At 49.2% G+C, this 16,691-nt stretch overlaps 1 protein-coding gene across 1 annotated transcript in view; it reads left to right on the top strand.

The window, feature by feature from the left end:
- Positions 1-264: 264 nt before the first annotated feature.
- LOC106590787 (semaphorin-7A-like) overlaps positions 265-16,691 on the top strand; it is a gene marked incomplete at its 5' end in the record, with an annotated part of 53,243 nt that continues 36,816 nt past the window's right edge. Inside the window, 4 exons of the mRNA XM_045712652.1 lie at positions 265-396; positions 2,049-2,151; positions 4,986-5,096; positions 11,438-11,580. Coding sequence (XP_045568608.1) covers positions 265-396; positions 2,049-2,151; positions 4,986-5,096; positions 11,438-11,580 — 489 coding nt within the window. The remainder of the gene's footprint in view (positions 397-2,048; positions 2,152-4,985; positions 5,097-11,437; positions 11,581-16,691) is intronic.

The raw sequence follows: 16,691 nt of genomic DNA, 5'->3' as shown, positions 1-16,691 counted from the left end.
TGATTCTAACGCTCTGATTCTAACGTTCTGATTCTAACGTTCTGATTCTAACGCTCTGATTCTAACGTTCTGATTCTAACGCTCTGATTCTAACGTTCTGATTCTAACGTTCTGATTCTAACGTTCTGATTCTAACGCTCTGATTCTAACGTTCTGATTCTAACGCTCTGATTCTAACGTTCTGATTCTAACGCTCTGATTCTAACGTTCTGATTCTAACGTTCTGATTCTAACTTTCTGATTCTAACGCTCTGATTCTAACGTTCTGATTCTAACGCTCTGATTCTAACCCTTTCCCAGGGTCCGTGTAAGAATGTCATCACTGTTATCCAGAAGTTTCAGGACAGTCTGTTTGTCTGTGGGACCAACGGGAACGAGCCCCAGTGCTGGAAGCTGGTGAGGATTTCTTTATTTCGTGCTTCATTAGACAGTAGAAACTGAGTAGGAGGAAGGTTGGAGACGGGGATTGAACTATATATGGAGACATATACAGTATGTGCTGACAGCCGAGAGTGTTAAGGAAAGTGGCAAAGCCGTCCCACCCAGCAGGGCTTTCTCACTATAGTTCATAGGTCGTCCTCCAAGCAGGGCTTTCTCACTATAGTTCATAGGTCGTCCTCCAAGCAGGGCTTTCTCACTATAGTTCATAGGTCGTCCTCCAAGCAGGGCTTTCTCACTATAGTTCATAGGTCGTCCTCCAAGCAGGGCTTTCTCGCTATAGTTCATAGGTCGTCCTCCAAGCAGGGCTTTCTCGCTATAGTTCATAGGTCCCCCACCCAGCAGGGCTTTCTCACTATAGTTCATAGGTCGTCCTCCAAGCAGGGCTTTCTCACTATAGTTCATAGGTCGTCCTCCAAGCAGGGCTTTCTCACTATAGTTCATAGGTCGTCCTCCAAGCAGGGCTTTCTCACTATAGTTCATAGGTCGTCCTCCAAGCAGGGCTTTCTCACTATAGTTCATAGGTCGGTCCTCCAAGCAGGGCTTTCTCCTATAGTTCATAGGTCGTCCTCCAAGCAGGGCTTTCTCGCTATAGTTCATAGGTCGCCCCCACCAAGCAGGGCTTTCTCGCTATAGTTCATAGGTCCCCCACCCAGCAGGGCTTTCTCACTATAGTTCATAGGTCGTCCTCCAAGCAGGGCTTTCTCACTATAGTTCATAGGTCGTCCTCCAAGCAGGGCTTTCTCACTATAGTTCATAGGTCGTCCTCCAAGCAGGGCTTTCTCGCTATAGTTCATAGGTCGTCCACCCAGCAGGGCTTTCTCACTATAGTTCATAGGTCGTCCACCCAGCAGGGCTTTCTCACTATAGTTCATAGGTCGTCCTCCAAGCAGGGCTTTCTCACTATAGTTCATAGGTCGTCCTCCAAGCAGGGCTTTCTCACTATAGTTCATAGGTCGTCCTCCAAGCAGGGCTTTCTCACTATAGTTCATAGGTCGTCCACCCAGCGTTTGCGATGATTGATTGCTATGTCGTTTATGATAATTTGTTTTACCTTAGCCTACTTGGTAAATATTTTCTTAACTCTTCTTGAACTGCACTGTTGGTTAATAAGGCCTTGTAAGTAAGCATTTCACGTTGTATTCAGCTTTTCACGGTAAAGTCTACACTTGCTGTATTCGGCGCATGTGACAAAGTTTGATTTGATGTCTTCTATCACATATGTTTTCATGGGATGTGTCCCAAATTGCCCCCTATTCCCTATGGGCCCTGGTTAAAATTATTTTAAAACATTTTTTAAAAAAAACATTTTAAATGTAACCTTTATTGAACGAGGCAAGTCAGTGAAGAACACATTCTTATTTATAATGACGGCCTACCGAGGAACAGTGGGGTTAACTGTCTTGTTCAGGGGCAGAACGACAGATTTTGACCTTGTCAGACTCGGGGATTCGATCCAGCAACCTTTCGGTTACTGGCCCCAACGCTCTAACCAAAAGCGGCATGTGGCGGCGGTGTACCACATAGGGAATAGGGTGCTATTTGTAAGTTGCCCATTGTGATCTTTGTTTCCTGTCTTTGATGAGTGTTTTCCTGTGTTTATGCCACAGTATTCTCAGATGCCCAATCACACACTTGAGATAGTCGAAAGTTACGAAGGCACTGGACTCTCTCCTTACGTTTACTCCCAGAATGCACTCTCCCTCACTGTAGGTATGTGGAACACATAGCTGTTGTCTTCACTAGAATACAAAACTTAACATTCAGTGGTTCAGTGGCAGAGATACACTATATATACAAAAGTATGTGGACACCCCTTCAAATTAGTGGATTCGGCTATTTCAGCCACACCCGTTGCTGACAGGTTTATAAAATCAAGCACACAGCCATGCAATCTCCATAGACAAACATTGGCAGTAGAATAGCCTGTACTGAAGAGCTCAGTGACTTTCAACGTGGCACCGTCATAGGATGCCACTTTTCCAACAAGTCATTTCGTCATATTTCTGCCCTGCTGGAGCTGCACCCCGGGTCAACTGTTAGTGCTGTTATTGTGAAGTGGAAACGTCTAGGAGCAACAACGGCTCAGCCGAGAAGTGGTAGGCCACACAAGCTCACAGAACGGGACCGCCGAGTGCTGAAGCGTGTGAAAATCATCTGTCCTCGGTTGCATCACTCACTAGCGAGTTCCAAACTGCCTCTGGAAGAAACGTCAGCACAAGAACTGCTCGTCGGGAGCTTTGTGAAACGGGTTTCCGTGGCCGAGCAGCTGCACACAAGCATAAGATCACCATTGGCAATGCCAAGCGTCAGCTGGAGTGGTGTAAAGCTCGCCGCCATTGGACACTGGAGCAGTGGAAACACCTTCTCTGGAGTGATGAATCACACTTCACCATCTGGCAGTCCGACGGATGAATCTGGGTTTGGCGGATGCCGGGAGAGCACTACCTGCCCCAATGCGTAGTGCCAACTGTAAAGTTTGGTGGAGGAGGAATAATGGTCTGGGGCTGTTTTTCATGGTTCGGGCCCCTTAGTTCCGGTGAAGGGAAATCTACAGCATACAATGACATTCTAGACGATTCTATACTTCCAACTTTGTGGCAACAGTTTAGGGAAGGCCCTTTCCTGTTTCAGCAAGACAATGCCCCCGAGCACAAAGCAAGGTCCATACAGAAATAGTTTGTCGAGATCAGTGTAGATGAACTTCATTGGCCTGTACAGAGCCCTGACCTCAACCCCATCGAACACCTTTGGGATTAATTGGAACGCCGACTGCGAGCCAGGGCCTACTCACCCAACATCAGAGCCCGACCTCACTAATGGTCTTGTGGCTGAATGGAAGCAAGTCCCCCGCAGCAATGTTCCAACATCTAGTGGAAAGCCTTCCCAGAAGAGTGGAGGCTGTTATAGCAGCAATGTTCCAACATCTAGTGGAAAGCCTTCCCAGAAGAGTGGAGGCTGTTATAGCAGCAATGTTCCAACATCTAGTGGAAATCCTTCCCAGAAGAGTGGAGGCTGTTAGAGCAGCAATGTTCCAACATCTAGTGGAAAGCCTTCCCAGAAGAGTGGAGGCTGTTATAGCAGCAATGTTCCAACATCTAGTGGAAAGCCTTCCCAGAAGAGAGGAGGCTGTTATAGCAGCAATGTTCTAACATCTAGTGGAAAGCCTTCCCAGAAGAGTGGAGGCTGTTATAGCAGCAATGTTCCTACATCTAGTGGAAAGCCTTCCCAGAAGAGTGGAGGCTGTTATAGCAGCAATGTTCCAACATCTAGTGGAAATCCTTCCCAGAAGAGTGGAGGCTGTTATAGCAGCAATGTTCCAACATCTAGTGGAAAGCCTTCCCAGAAGAGTGGAGGCTGTTATAGCAGCAATGATCCAACATCTAGTGGAAAGCCTTCCCAGAAGAGTGGAGGCTGTTATAGCAGCAATGTTCCAACATCTAGTGGAAAGCCTTCCCAGAAGAGAGGAGGCTGTTATAGCAGCAATGTTCCAACATCTAGTGGAAAGCCTTCCCAGAAGAGTGGAGGCTGTTATAGCAGCAATGTTCCAACATCTAGTGGAAAGCCTTCCCAGAAGAGAGGAGGCTGTTAGAGCAGCAATGTTCCAACATCTAGTGGAAAGCCTTCCCAGAAGAGTGGAGGCTGTTATAGCAGCAAAGGGGGGACCAACTCCATATTAATGACCATGATTTTGAATTGGAATGAGATGTTTGACGAACAGGTGTCCACATACTTTTGGTCATGTGGTGTATAACTACCCAATCAGAGCCCTTGGCGTAGAATACGTACGTTTTCACTAAAATGCAATGAATTATTGAATGTCTGTGTGTCTCTGTGTGTGTCTGTGTGTGTCTGTGTGTGTCTCTGTGTGTGTGTCTCTGTGTGTGTCTGTGTGTGTCTGTGTGTGTCTCTGTGTGTGTCTGTGTGTGTCTGTGTGTGTGTCTGTGTGTGTGTCTGTGTGTCTCTCTGTGTGTCTCTCTGTGTGTGTCTGTGTGTGTGTGTGTGTGTGTGTGTGTGTCTGTGTGTGTGTCTGTGTGTGTCTCTGTGTGTGTCTGTGTGTGTCTCTGTGTGTGTCTCTGTGTGTGTGTCTCTGTGTGTGTCTGTGTGTCTCTGTGTGTGTCTCTGTGTGTGTGTCTCTGTGTGTGTCTGTGTGTCTGTGTGTGTGTCTCTGTGTGTGTGTCTCTGTGTGTGTCTGTGTGTGTCTGTGTGTGTGTCTGTGTGTCTCTCTGTGTGTGTGTCTCTGTGTGTGTCTGTGTGTGTCTGTGTGTGTGTCTGTGTGTCTCTGTGTGTCTCTGTGTGTGTCTGTGTGTGTCTGTGTGTCTCTGTGTGTCTCTGTGTGTCTCTGTGTGTGTCTGTGTGTCTCTGTGTGTCTCTGTGTGTGTCTCTGTGTGTGTCTGTCTGTGTCTGTGTGTGTCTGTGTGTGTCTGTGTGTGTGACATGAGATCATACTATATAACCACCTAATCAAATTCAGTAGTAATACCTTATAAAATGTATATTTTATTAAATATCTTTGCTTCCTTGTTTATAACGTGAATCTGTTTTAGAGGGAGACCTGTACTCTGCTGCCCCTTTATACAGCGATGGGAGCTCACTGCAGTTCAGAAGGAAAGCTGGCAGCAGAACCAACGTTTGGATGTATGACAAGTGGGTGACCGGTATGTAAAGAGAGATCATTTATATTTTTTTTTATTTTTTATCATTATTTTACCAGGTAAGTTGACTGAGAACACGTTCTCATTTACAGCAACGACCTGGGGAATAGTTACAGGGGAGAGGAGGGGGGGATGAATGAGCTAATTGGAAGCTGGGGATGATTAGGTGGCCTAGAGAGGAACCAGGCTATGAGGGGTGACCAGTCCTCTACTGGCTGTACTGGGTAGACCAGAGGAACCAGGCTATGAGGGGTGGCCAGTCCTCTTCTGGCTGTACTGGGTAGACCAGAGGAACCAGGCTCTGAGGGGTGACCAGTCCTCTACTGGCTGTACTGGGTAGAGAGGAACCAGGCTATGAGGGGTGACCAGTCCTCTACTGGCTGTACTGGGTAGACCAGAGGAACCAGGCTCTGAGGGGTGACCAGTCCTCTACTGGCTGTACTGGGTAGACCAGAGGAACCAGGCTCTGAGGGGTGACCAGTCCTCTACTGGCTGTACTGGGTAGACCAGAGGAACCAGGCTCTGAGGGGTGACCAGTCCTCTACTGGCTGTACTGGGTAGACCAGAGGAACCAGGCTCTGAGGGGTGGCCAGTCCTCTACTGGCTGTACTGGGTAGACCAGAGGAACCAGGCTCTGAGGGGTGACCAGTCCTCTACTGGCTGTACTGGGTAGACCAGAGGAACCAGGCTCTGAGGGGTGACCAGTCCTCTACTGGCTGTACTGGGTAGACCAGAGGAACCAGGCTATGAGGGGTGACCAGTCCTCTACTGGCTGTACTGGGTAGACCAGAGGAACCAGGCTCTGAGGGGTGGCCAGTCCTCTACTGGCTGTACTGGGTAGACCAGAGGAACCAGGCTATGAGGGGTGACCAGTCCTCTACTGGCTGTACTGGGTAGACCAGAGGAACCAGGCTCTGAGGGGTGACCAGTCCTCTACTGGCTGTACTGGGTAGACCAGAGGAACCAGGCTATGAGGGGTGACCAGTCCTCTACTGGCTGTACTGGGTAGACCAGAGGAACCAGGCTATGAGGGGTGACCAGTCCTCTACTGGCTGTACTGGGTAGACCAGAGGAACCAGGCTATGAGGGGTGGCCAGTCCTCTACTGGCTGTACTGGGTAGACCAGAGGAACCAGGCTCTGAGGGGTGACCAGTCCTCTACTGGCTGTACTGGGTAGACCAGAGGAACCAGGCTCTGAGGGGTGACCAGTCCTCTACTGGCTGTACCGGGTAGACCAGAGGAACCAGGCTCTGAGGGGTGACCAGTCCTCTACTGGCTGTACTGGGTAGACCAGAGGAACCAGGCTCTGAGGGGTGACCAGTCCTCTACTGGCTGTACTGGGTAGAGAGGAACCAGGCTATGAGGGGTGGCCAGTCCTCTTCTGGCTGTACTGGGTAGACCAGAGGAACCAGGCTCTTAGAGGTGACCAGTCCTCTTCTGGCTGTACTGGGTAGAGAGGAACCAGGCTCTGAGGGGTGGCCAGTCCTCTTCTGGCTGTACTGGGTAGACCAGAGGAACCAGGCTATGAGGGGTGGCCAGTCCTCTTCTGGCTGTACTGGGTAGAGAGGAACCAGGCTCTGAGGGGTGGCCAGTCCTCTTCTGGCTGTACTGGGTAGACCAGAGGAACCAGGCTATGAGGGGTGACCAGTCCTCTACTGGCTGTACTGGGTAGAGAGGAACCAGGCTCTGAGGGGTGACCAGTCCTCTACTGGCTGTACTGGGTAGACCAGAGGAACCAGGCTCTGAGGGGTGACCAGTCCTCTACTGGCTGTACTGGGTAGACCAGAGGAACCAGGCTATGAGGGGTGACCAGTCCTCTACTGGCTGTACTGGGTAGACCAGAGGAACCAGGCTATGAGGGGTGACCAGTCCTCTACTGGCTGTACTGGGTAGACCAGAGGAACCAGGCTATGAGGGGTGGCCAGTCCTCTACTGGCTGTACTGGGTAGACCAGAGGAACCAGGCTCTGAGGGGTGACCAGTCCTCTACTGGCTGTACTGGGTAGACCAGAGGAACCAGGCTCTGAGGGGTGACCAGTCCTCTACTGGCTGTACCGGGTAGACCAGAGGAACCAGGCTCTGAGGGGTGACCAGTCCTCTACTGGCTGTACTGGGTAGACCAGAGGAACCAGGCTCTGAGGGGTGACCAGTCCTCTACTGGCTGTACTGGGTAGAGAGGAACCAGGCTATGAGGGGTGGCCAGTCCTCTTCTGGCTGTACTGGGTAGACCAGAGGAACCAGGCTCTTAGAGGTGACCAGTCCTCTTCTGGCTGTACTGGGTAGAGAGGAACCAGGCTCTGAGGGGTGGCCAGTCCTCTTCTGGCTGTACTGGGTAGAGAGGAACCAGGCTATGAGGGGTGACCAGTCCTCTACTGGCTGTACTGGGTAGACCAGAGGAACCAGGCTATGAGGGGTGGCCAGTCCTCTTCTGGCTGTACTGGGTAGAGAGGAACCAGGCTCTGAGGGGTGGCCAGTCCTCTTCTGGCTGTACTGGGTAGACCAGAGGAACCAGGCTATGAGGGGTGACCAGTCCTCTACTGGCTGTACTGGGTAGAGAGGAACCAGGCTCTGAGGGGTGACCAGTCCTCTTCTGGCTGTACTGGGTAGAGAGGAACCAGGCTCTGAGGGGTGGCCAGTCCTCTACTGGCTGTACTGGGTAGACCAGAGGAACCAGGCTATGAGGGGTGGCCAGTCCTCTACTGGCTGTACTGGGTAGAGAGGAACCAGGCTATGCGGGGTGGCCAGTCCTCTACTGGCTGTACTGGGTAGACCAGAGGAACCAGTCTATGAGGGGTGACCAGTCCTCTACTGGCTGTACTGGGTAGACCAGAGGAACCAGGCTCTGAGGGGTGACCAGTCCTCTACTGGCTGTACTGGGTAGACCAGAGGAACCAGGCTCTGAGGGGTGTCCAGTCTTCTTCTGGCTGTACTGGGTAGACCAGAGGAACCAGGCTATGAGGGGTGACCAGTCCTCTTCTGGCTGTACTGGGTAGAGAGGAACCAGGCTCTGAGGGGTGGCCAGTCCTCTTCTGGCTGTACTGGGTAGACCAGAGGAACCAGGCTCTGAGGGGTGGTCAGTCCTCTACTGGCTGTACTGGGTGGAGAGGAACCAGGCTATGAGGGGTGACCAGTCCTCTACTGGCTGTACTGGGTAGAGAGGAACCAGGCTATGAGGGGTGGCCAGTCCTCTACTGGCTGTACTGGGTAGAGAGGAACCAGGCTATGAGGGGTGACCAGTCCTCTACTGGCTGTACTGGGTGGAGAGGAACCAGGCTATGAGGGGTGACCAGTCCTCTACTGGCTGTACTGGGTAGAGAGGAACCAGGCTATGAGGGGTGGCCAGTCCTCTACTGGCTGTACTGGGTAGAGAGGAACCAGGCTATGAGGGGTGACCAGTCCTCTACTGGCTGTACTGGGTAGACCAGAGGAACCAGGCTATGAGGGGTGACCAGTCCTCTACTGGCTGTACTGGGTAGAGAGGAACCAGGCTATGAGGGGTGGCCAGTCCTCTACTGGCTGTACTGGGTAGAGAGGAACCAGGCTCTGAGGGGTGGCCAGTCCTCTACTGGCTGTACTGGGTAGAGAGGAACCAGGCTATGAGGGGTGGCCAGTCCTCTACTGGCTGTACTGGGTAGAGAGGAACCAGTCTATGAGGGGTGGCCAGTCCTCTACTGGCTGTACTGGCTAGAGAGGAACCAGGCTCTGAGGGGTGACCAGTCCTCTACTGGCTGTACTGGCTAGAGAGGAACCAGGCTCTGAGGGGTGGCCAGTCCTCTACTGGCTGTACTGGGTAGAGAGGAACCAGGCTATGAGGGGTGGCCAGTCCTCTTCTGGCTGTACTGGGTAGAGAGGAACCAGGCTATGAGGGGTGACCAGTCCTCTTCTGGCTGTGCCGGGTAGACCAGAGGAACCAGGCTATGAGGGGTGACCAGTCCTCTACTGGCTGTACTGGGTAGACCAGAGGAACCAGGCTCTGAGGGGTGGCCAGTCCTCTACTGGCTGTACTGGGTAGAGAGGAACCAGGCTATGAGGGGTGACCAGTCCTCTACTGGCTGTACTGGGTAGAGAGGAACCAGGCTATGAGGGGTGACCAGTCCTCTACTGGCTGTACTGGGTAGAGAGGAACCAGGCTATGAGGGGTGGCCAGTCCTCTACTGGCTGTACTGGGTAGACCAGAGGAACCAGGCTATGAGGGGTGGCCAGTCCTCTTCTGGCTGTACTGGGTAGACCAGAGGAACCAGGCTATGAGGGGTGACCAGTCCTCTACTGGCTGTGCCGGGTGGAGATTATAACAGAACATGGCCAAGATGTTCAAATGTTCATAAATGACCAGCAGGGTCAAATAATAATAATCACAGTGGTTGTCGAGGGTGCAACAGGTCAGCACCTCAGGAGTAAATCTCAGTTGGCTTTTCATAGCCGATCATTGAGAGTTTCTCTACCGCTCCTGCTGTCTCTAGAGAGTTGAAAACAGCAGGTCTGGGACAGGTAGCACGTCCGGTGAACAGGTCAGCACCTCAGGAGTAAATGTCAGTTGTCTTTTCATAGCCGAGCAAATGGCACCTTATTCTCAACATGGTTAACTTTTTTTTTAGACTAGAGCCCAATGGTCCCTGGTCAAAAGTAGTGCGCTGTGTAGGGGACGCTATCTCATTCTCAGTCTGGCATCAGCGATCACAGTACAGCTTCATTAGTGAAGTCCTTATCTTACCGTCTCCTCTTCGGCGTGTCAGCATAGCTGCCCAGCCAAGGCTTACTAGCTACGTCAGGATTTAAGGTGGCAGACTTGGCTCTGTGGCTGTTAATCATGGAAGATGGGGGGGGGGGGGGGTCACTGTAGTTTGAATGGAACTCTCTCAGGGTTCTTCTGTGGTAGTACTTTGTGTTGATACACTGATACTCCCATGTGTTCTGCTGATACTCCCATGTGTTCTGTTGATACTCCCATGTGTTCTGCTGATACTCCCATGTGTTCTGCTGATACTCCCATGTGTTCTGCTGATACTCCCATGTGTTCTGTTGATACTCCCATGTGTTCTGCTGATACTCCCATGTGTTCTGTTGATACTCCCATGTGTTCTGTTGATACACCCATGTGTTCTGCTGATACACTGATACTCCCATGTGTTCTGTTGATACACTGATACTCCCATGTGTTCTGTTGATACTCCCATGTGATCTGTTGATACTCCCATGTGTTCTGTTGATACACTGATACTCCCATGTGTTCTGTTGATACTCCCATGTGTTCTGTTGATACTCCCATGTGTTCTGTTGATACACTGATACTCCCATGTGTTCTGTTTATACTCCCATGTGTTCTGTTGATTCTCCCATGTGTTCTGTTGATACTCCCATGTGTTCTGTTGATACTCCCATGTGTTCTGTTGATACACTGATACTCCCATGTGTTCTGTTGATACTCCCATGTGTTCTGTTGATACTCCCATGTGTTCTGTTGATACACTGATACTCCCATGTGTTCTGTTTATACTCCCATGTGTTCTGTTGATACACTGATACTCCCATGTGATCTGTTGATACTCCCATGTGTTCTGCTGATACTCCCATGTGTTCTGTTGTTACACTGATACTCCCATGTGTTCTGTTGATACACCCATGTGTTCTGTTGATACACTGATACTCCCATGTGTTCTGTTGATACTCCCATGTGTTCTGTTGATTCTCCCATGTGTTCTGTTGATACTCCCATGTGTTCTGTTGATACTCCCATGTGTTCTGTTGATACACTGATACTCCCATGTGTTCTGTTTATACTCCCATGTGTTCTGTTGATTCTCCCATGTGTTCTGTTGATACTCCCATGTGTTCTGTTGATACTCCCATGTGTTCTGTTGATACTCCCATGTGTTCTGTTGATACACTGATACTCCCATGTGTTCTGTTTATACTCCCATGTGTTCTGTTGATTCTCCCATGTGTTCTGTTGATTCTCCCATGTGTTCTGTTGATACTCCCATGTGTTCTGTTGATACACCCATGTGTTCTGTTGATACACTGATACTCCCATGTGTTCTGTTGATACTCCCATGTGTTCTGTTGATTCTCCCATGTGTTCTGTTGATACTCCCATGTGTTCTGTTGATACTCCCATGTGTTCTGTTGATACTCCCATGTGTTCTGTTGATACTCCCATGTGTTCTGTTGATACTCCCATGTGTTCTGTTATCTTTCTTCAGAGAATACTGTGATGAGATGCCTACAGGTTTTGTTGGGCAGAATCGATTGCGTAATCGTTAGATAGGTAGTGGAACGCTATAAATGATAACTGGAGCGTTTTTATAGAGGAATGGGTTAATTGATTGATATTTCCTGTCCTTCCAGAGCCCACGTTCATCTCCGCCTGCTGGGTGAGACGTAAGGAGGAGCCAGACAACGAGAAGATATATGTCTTCTTCAGGGAGAAGAACTCTGACAGCAGCCCTGAAGCTGATCACTGGATCTCTAGAGTGGCACAAGTCTGTAAGGTAAGATGGTGGGATAGAGACAGTCTGTTAGATGGTGGGATAGGGACAGTCTGTTAGATGGTGGGATAGAGACAGTCTGTTAGATGGTGGGATAGAGACAGTCTGTTAGATGGTGGGATAGAGACAGTCTGTTAGATGGTGGGATAGAGACAGTCTGTTAGATGGTGGGATAGAGACAGTCTGTTAGATGGTGGGACAGAGACAGTCTGTTAGATGGTGGGATAGAGACAGTCTGTTAGATGGTGGGATAGAGACAGTCTGTTAGATGGTGGGATAGAGACAGTCTGTTAGATGGTGGGATAGGGACAGTCTGTTAGATGGTGGGATAGAGACAGTCTGTTAGATGGTGGGATAGAGACAGTCTGGTAGATGGTGGGATAGAGACAGTCTGTTAGATGGTGGGATAGAGACAGTCTGTTAGATGGTGGGATAGAGACAGTCTGTAAGGTAAGATGGTGGGATAGAGACAGTCTGTTAGATGGTGGGATAGAGACAGTCTGTTAGATGGTGGGATAGAGACAGTCTGTAAGGTAAGATGGTGGGATAGAGACAGTCTGTTAGATGGTGGGATAGAGACAGTCTGTTAGATGGTGGGATAGAGACAGTCTGTAAGGTAAGATGGTGGGATAGAGACAGTCTGTTAGATGGTGGGATAGAGACAGTCTGTTAGATGGTGGGATAGAGACAGTCTGTTAGATGGTGGGATAGAGACAGTCTGTTAGATGGTGGGATAGAGACAGTCTGTTAGATGGTGGGATAGAGACAGTCTGGTAGATGGTGGGATAGAGACAGTCTGTTAGATGGTGGGATAGAGACAGTCTGTTAGATGGTGGGATAGAGACAGTCTGTTAGATGGTGGGATAGAGACAGTCTGTTAGATGGTGGGATAGAGACAGTCTGTTAGATGGTGGGATAGAGACAGTCTGTTAGATGGTGGGATAGAGACAGTCTGTAAGGTAAGATGGTGGGATAGAGACAGTCTGTTAGATGGTGGGATAGAGACAGTCTGTTAGATGGTGGGATAGAGACAGTCTGTTAGATGGTGGGATAGAGACAGTCTGTTAGATGGTGGGATAGAGACAGTCTGTTAGATGGTGGGATAGAGACAGTCTGTTAGATGGTGGGATAGGGACAGTCTGTTAGATGGTGGGATAGAGACAGTCTGTTAGATGGTGGGATAGAGACAGTCTATAAGGTAAGATGGTGGGATAGAGACAGTCTGTTAGATGGTGGGATAGAGACAGTCTGTTAGATGGTGGGATAGAGACAGTCTGTTAGATGGTGGGATAGAGACAGTCTGTTAGATGGTGGGATAAAGACAGTCTGTTAGATGGTGGGATAGAGACAGTCTGTTAGATGGTGGGATAGAGACAGTCTGTTAAATGGTGGGATAGAGACAGTCTGTTAGATGGTGGGATAGAGACAGTCTGTTAGCGAGTGGGATAGGGACAGTCTAGTAGATGGTGGGATAGGGACAGTCTGTTAGATGGTGGGATAGAGACAGTCTGTGAGTGGGATAGAGACAGTCTGTTAGATGGTGGGATAGGGACAGTCTGTTAGATGGTTGGATAGAGACAGTCTGTTAGCGAGTGGGATAGGGACAGTCTAGTAGATGGTGGGATAGGGACAGTCTGTTAGATGGTGGGATAGAGACAGTCTGTTAGATGGTGGGATAGAGACAGTCTGTTAGATGGTGGGATAGAGACAGTCTGTTAGATGGTGGGATAGAGACAGTCTGTTAGATGGTGGGATAGAGACAGTCTGTTAGATGGTGGGATAGAGACAGTCTGTTAGATGGTGGGATAGAGACAGTCTGTTAGATGGTGGGATAGAGACAGTCTGTTAGATGGTGGGATAGAGACAGTCTGGTAGATGGTGGGATAGAGACAGTCTGTTAGATGGTGGGATAGAGACAGTCTGTTAGATGGTGGGATAGAGACAGTCTGTAAGGTAAGATGGTGGGATAGAGACAGTCTGTTAGATGGTGGGATAGAGACAGTCTGTTAGATGGTGGGATAGAGACAGTCTGTAAGGTAAGATGGTGGGATAGAGACAGTCTGTTAGATGGTGGGATAGAGACAGTCTGTTAGATGGTGGGATAGAGACCGTCTGTAAGGTAAGATGGTGGGATAGAGACAGTCTGTTAGATGGTGGGATAGAGACAGTCTGTTAGATGGTGGGATAGAGACAGTCTGTTAGATGGTGGGATAGAGACAGTCTGTTAGATGGTGGGATAGAGACAGTCTGTTAGATGGTGGGATAGAGACAGTCTGTTAGATGGTGGGATAGAGACAGTCTGGTAGATGGTGGGATAGAGACAGTCTGTTAGATGGTGGGATAGAGACAGTCTGGTAGATGGTGGGATAGAGACAGTCTGTTGGATGGTGGGATAGAGACAGTCTGTTAGATGGTGGGATAGAGACAGTCTGTTAGATGGTGGGATAGAGACAGTCTGTTAGATGGTGGGATAGAGACAGTCTGTAAGGTAAGATGGTGGGATAGAGACAGTCTGTTAGATGGTGGGATAGAGACAGTCTGTTAGATGGTGGGATAGAGACAGTCTGTTAGATGGTGGGATAGAGACAGTCTGTTAGATGGTGGGATAGAGACAGTCTGTTAGATGGTGGGATAGAGACAGTCTGTTAGATGGTGGGATAGGGACAGTCTGTTAGATGGTGGGATAGAGACAGTCTGTTAGATGGTGGGATAGAGACAGTCTATAAGGTAAGATGGTGGGATAGAGACAGTCTGTTAGATGGTGGGATAGAGACAGTCTGTTAGATGGTGGGATAGAGACAGTCTGTTAGATGGTGGGATAGAGACAGTCTGTTAGATGGTGGGATAGAGACAGTCTGTTAGATGGTGGGATAAAGACAGTCTGTTAGATGGTGGGATAGAGACAGTCTGTTAGATGGTGGGATAGAGACAGTCTGTTAGATGGTGGGATAGAGACAGTCTGTTAGATGGTGGGATAGAGACAGTCTGTTAGCGAGTGGGATAGGGACAGTCTAGTAGATGGTGGGATAGGGACAGTCTGTTAGATGGTGGGATAGAGACAGTCTGTGGGATAGAGACAGTCTGTTAGATGGTGGGATAGGGACAGTCTGTTAGATGGTTGGATAGAGACAGTCTGTTAGCGAGTGGGATAGGGACAGTCTAGTAGATGGTGGGATAGGGACAGTCTGTTAGGTGGTGGGATAGAGACAGTCTGTTAGATGGTGGGATAGAGACAGTCTGTTAGATGGTGGGATAGAGACAGTCTGTTAGATGGTGGGATAGAGACAGTCTGGTAGATGGTGGGATAGAGACAGTCTGTTAGATGGTGGGATAGAGACAGTCTGGTAGATGGTGGGATAGAGACAGTCTGTTAGATGGTGGGATAGAGACAGTCTGTTAGATGGTGGGATAGAGACAGTCTGTTAGATGGTGGGATAGAGACAGTCTGTTAGATGGTGGGATAGAGACAGTCTGTAAGGTAAGATGGTGGGATAGAGACAGTCTGTTAGATGGTGGGATAGAGACAGTCTGTTAGATGGTGGGATAGAGACAGTCTGTTAGATGGTGGGATAGAGACAGTCTGTTAGATGGTGGGATAGAGACAGTCTGTTAGATGGTGGGATAGAGACAGTCTGTTAGATGGTGGGATAGGGACAGTCTGTTAGATGGTGGGATAGAGACAGTCTGTTAGATGGTGGGATAGAGACAGTCTATAAGGTAAGATGGTGGGATAGAGACAGTCTGTTAGATGGTGGGATAGAGACAGTCTGTTAGATGGTGGGATAGAGACAGTCTGTTAGATGGTGGGATAGAGACAGTCTGTTAGATGGTGGGATAAAGACAGTCTGTTAGATGGTGGGATAGAGACAGTCTGTTAGATGGTGGGATAGAGACAGTCTGTTAAATGGTGGGATAGAGACAGTCTGTTAGATGGTGGGATAGAGACAGTCTGTTAGCGAGTGGGATAGGGACAGTCTAGTAGATGGTGGGATAGGGACAGTCTGTTAGATGGTGGGATAGAGACAGTCTGTGGGATAGAGACAGTCTGTTAGATGGTGGGATAGGGACAGTCTGTTAGATGGTTGGATAGAGACAGTCTGTTAGCGAGTGGGATAGGGACAGTCTAGTAGATGGTGGGATAGGGACAGTCTGTTAGATGGTGGGATAGAGACAGTCTGTTAGATGGTGGGATAGAGACAGTCTGTTAGATGGTGGGATAGAGACAGTCTGTTAGATGGTGGGATAGAGACAGTCTGTTAGATGGTGGGATAGAGACAGTCTGTTAGATGGTGGGATAGAGACAGTCTGTTAGATGGTGGGATAGAGACAGTCTGTTAGATGGTGGGATAGAGACAGTCTGTTAGATGGTGGGATAGAGACAGTCTGGTAGATGGTGGGATAGAGACAGTCTGTTAGATGGTGGGATAGAGACAGTCTGTTAGATGGTGGGATAGAGACAGTCTGTAAGGTAAGATGGTGGGATAGAGACAGTCTGTTAGATGGTGGGATAGAGACAGTCTGTTAGATGGTGGGATAGAGACAGTCTGTAAGGTAAGATGGTGGGATAGAGACAGTCTGTTAGATGGTGGGATAGAGACAGTCTGTTAGATGGTGGGATAGAGACCGTCTGTAAGGTAAGATGGTGGGATAGAGACAGTCTGTTAGATGGTGGGATAGAGACAGTCTGTTAGATGGTGGGATAGAGACAGTCTGTTAGATGGTGGGATAGAGACAGTCTGTTAGATGGTGGGATAGAGACAGTCTGTTAGATGGTGGGATAGAGACAGTCTGTTAGATGGTGGGATAGAGACAGTCTGGTAGATGGTGGGATAGAGACAGTCTGTTAGATGGTGGGATAGAGACAGTCTGGTAGATGGTGGGATAGAGACAGTCTGTTAGATGGTGGGATAGAGACAGTCTGTTAGATGGTGGGATAGAGACAGTCTGTTAGATGGTGGGATAGAGACAGTCTGTTAGATGGTGGGATAGAGACAGTCTGTAAGGTAAGATGGTGGGATAGAGACAGTCTGTTAGATGGTGGGATAGAGACAGTCTGTTAGATGGTGGGATAGAGACAGTCTGTTAGATGGTGGGATAGAGACAGTCTGTTAGAT

This window comes from Salmo salar, unplaced genomic scaffold (assembly GCF_905237065.1).
Source record: "Salmo salar unplaced genomic scaffold, Ssal_v3.1, whole genome shotgun sequence".
NCBI classification, from domain to species: domain Eukaryota; kingdom Metazoa; phylum Chordata; class Actinopteri; order Salmoniformes; family Salmonidae; genus Salmo; species Salmo salar.
This window is presented reverse-complemented; position numbering and strand designations above follow the sequence as displayed.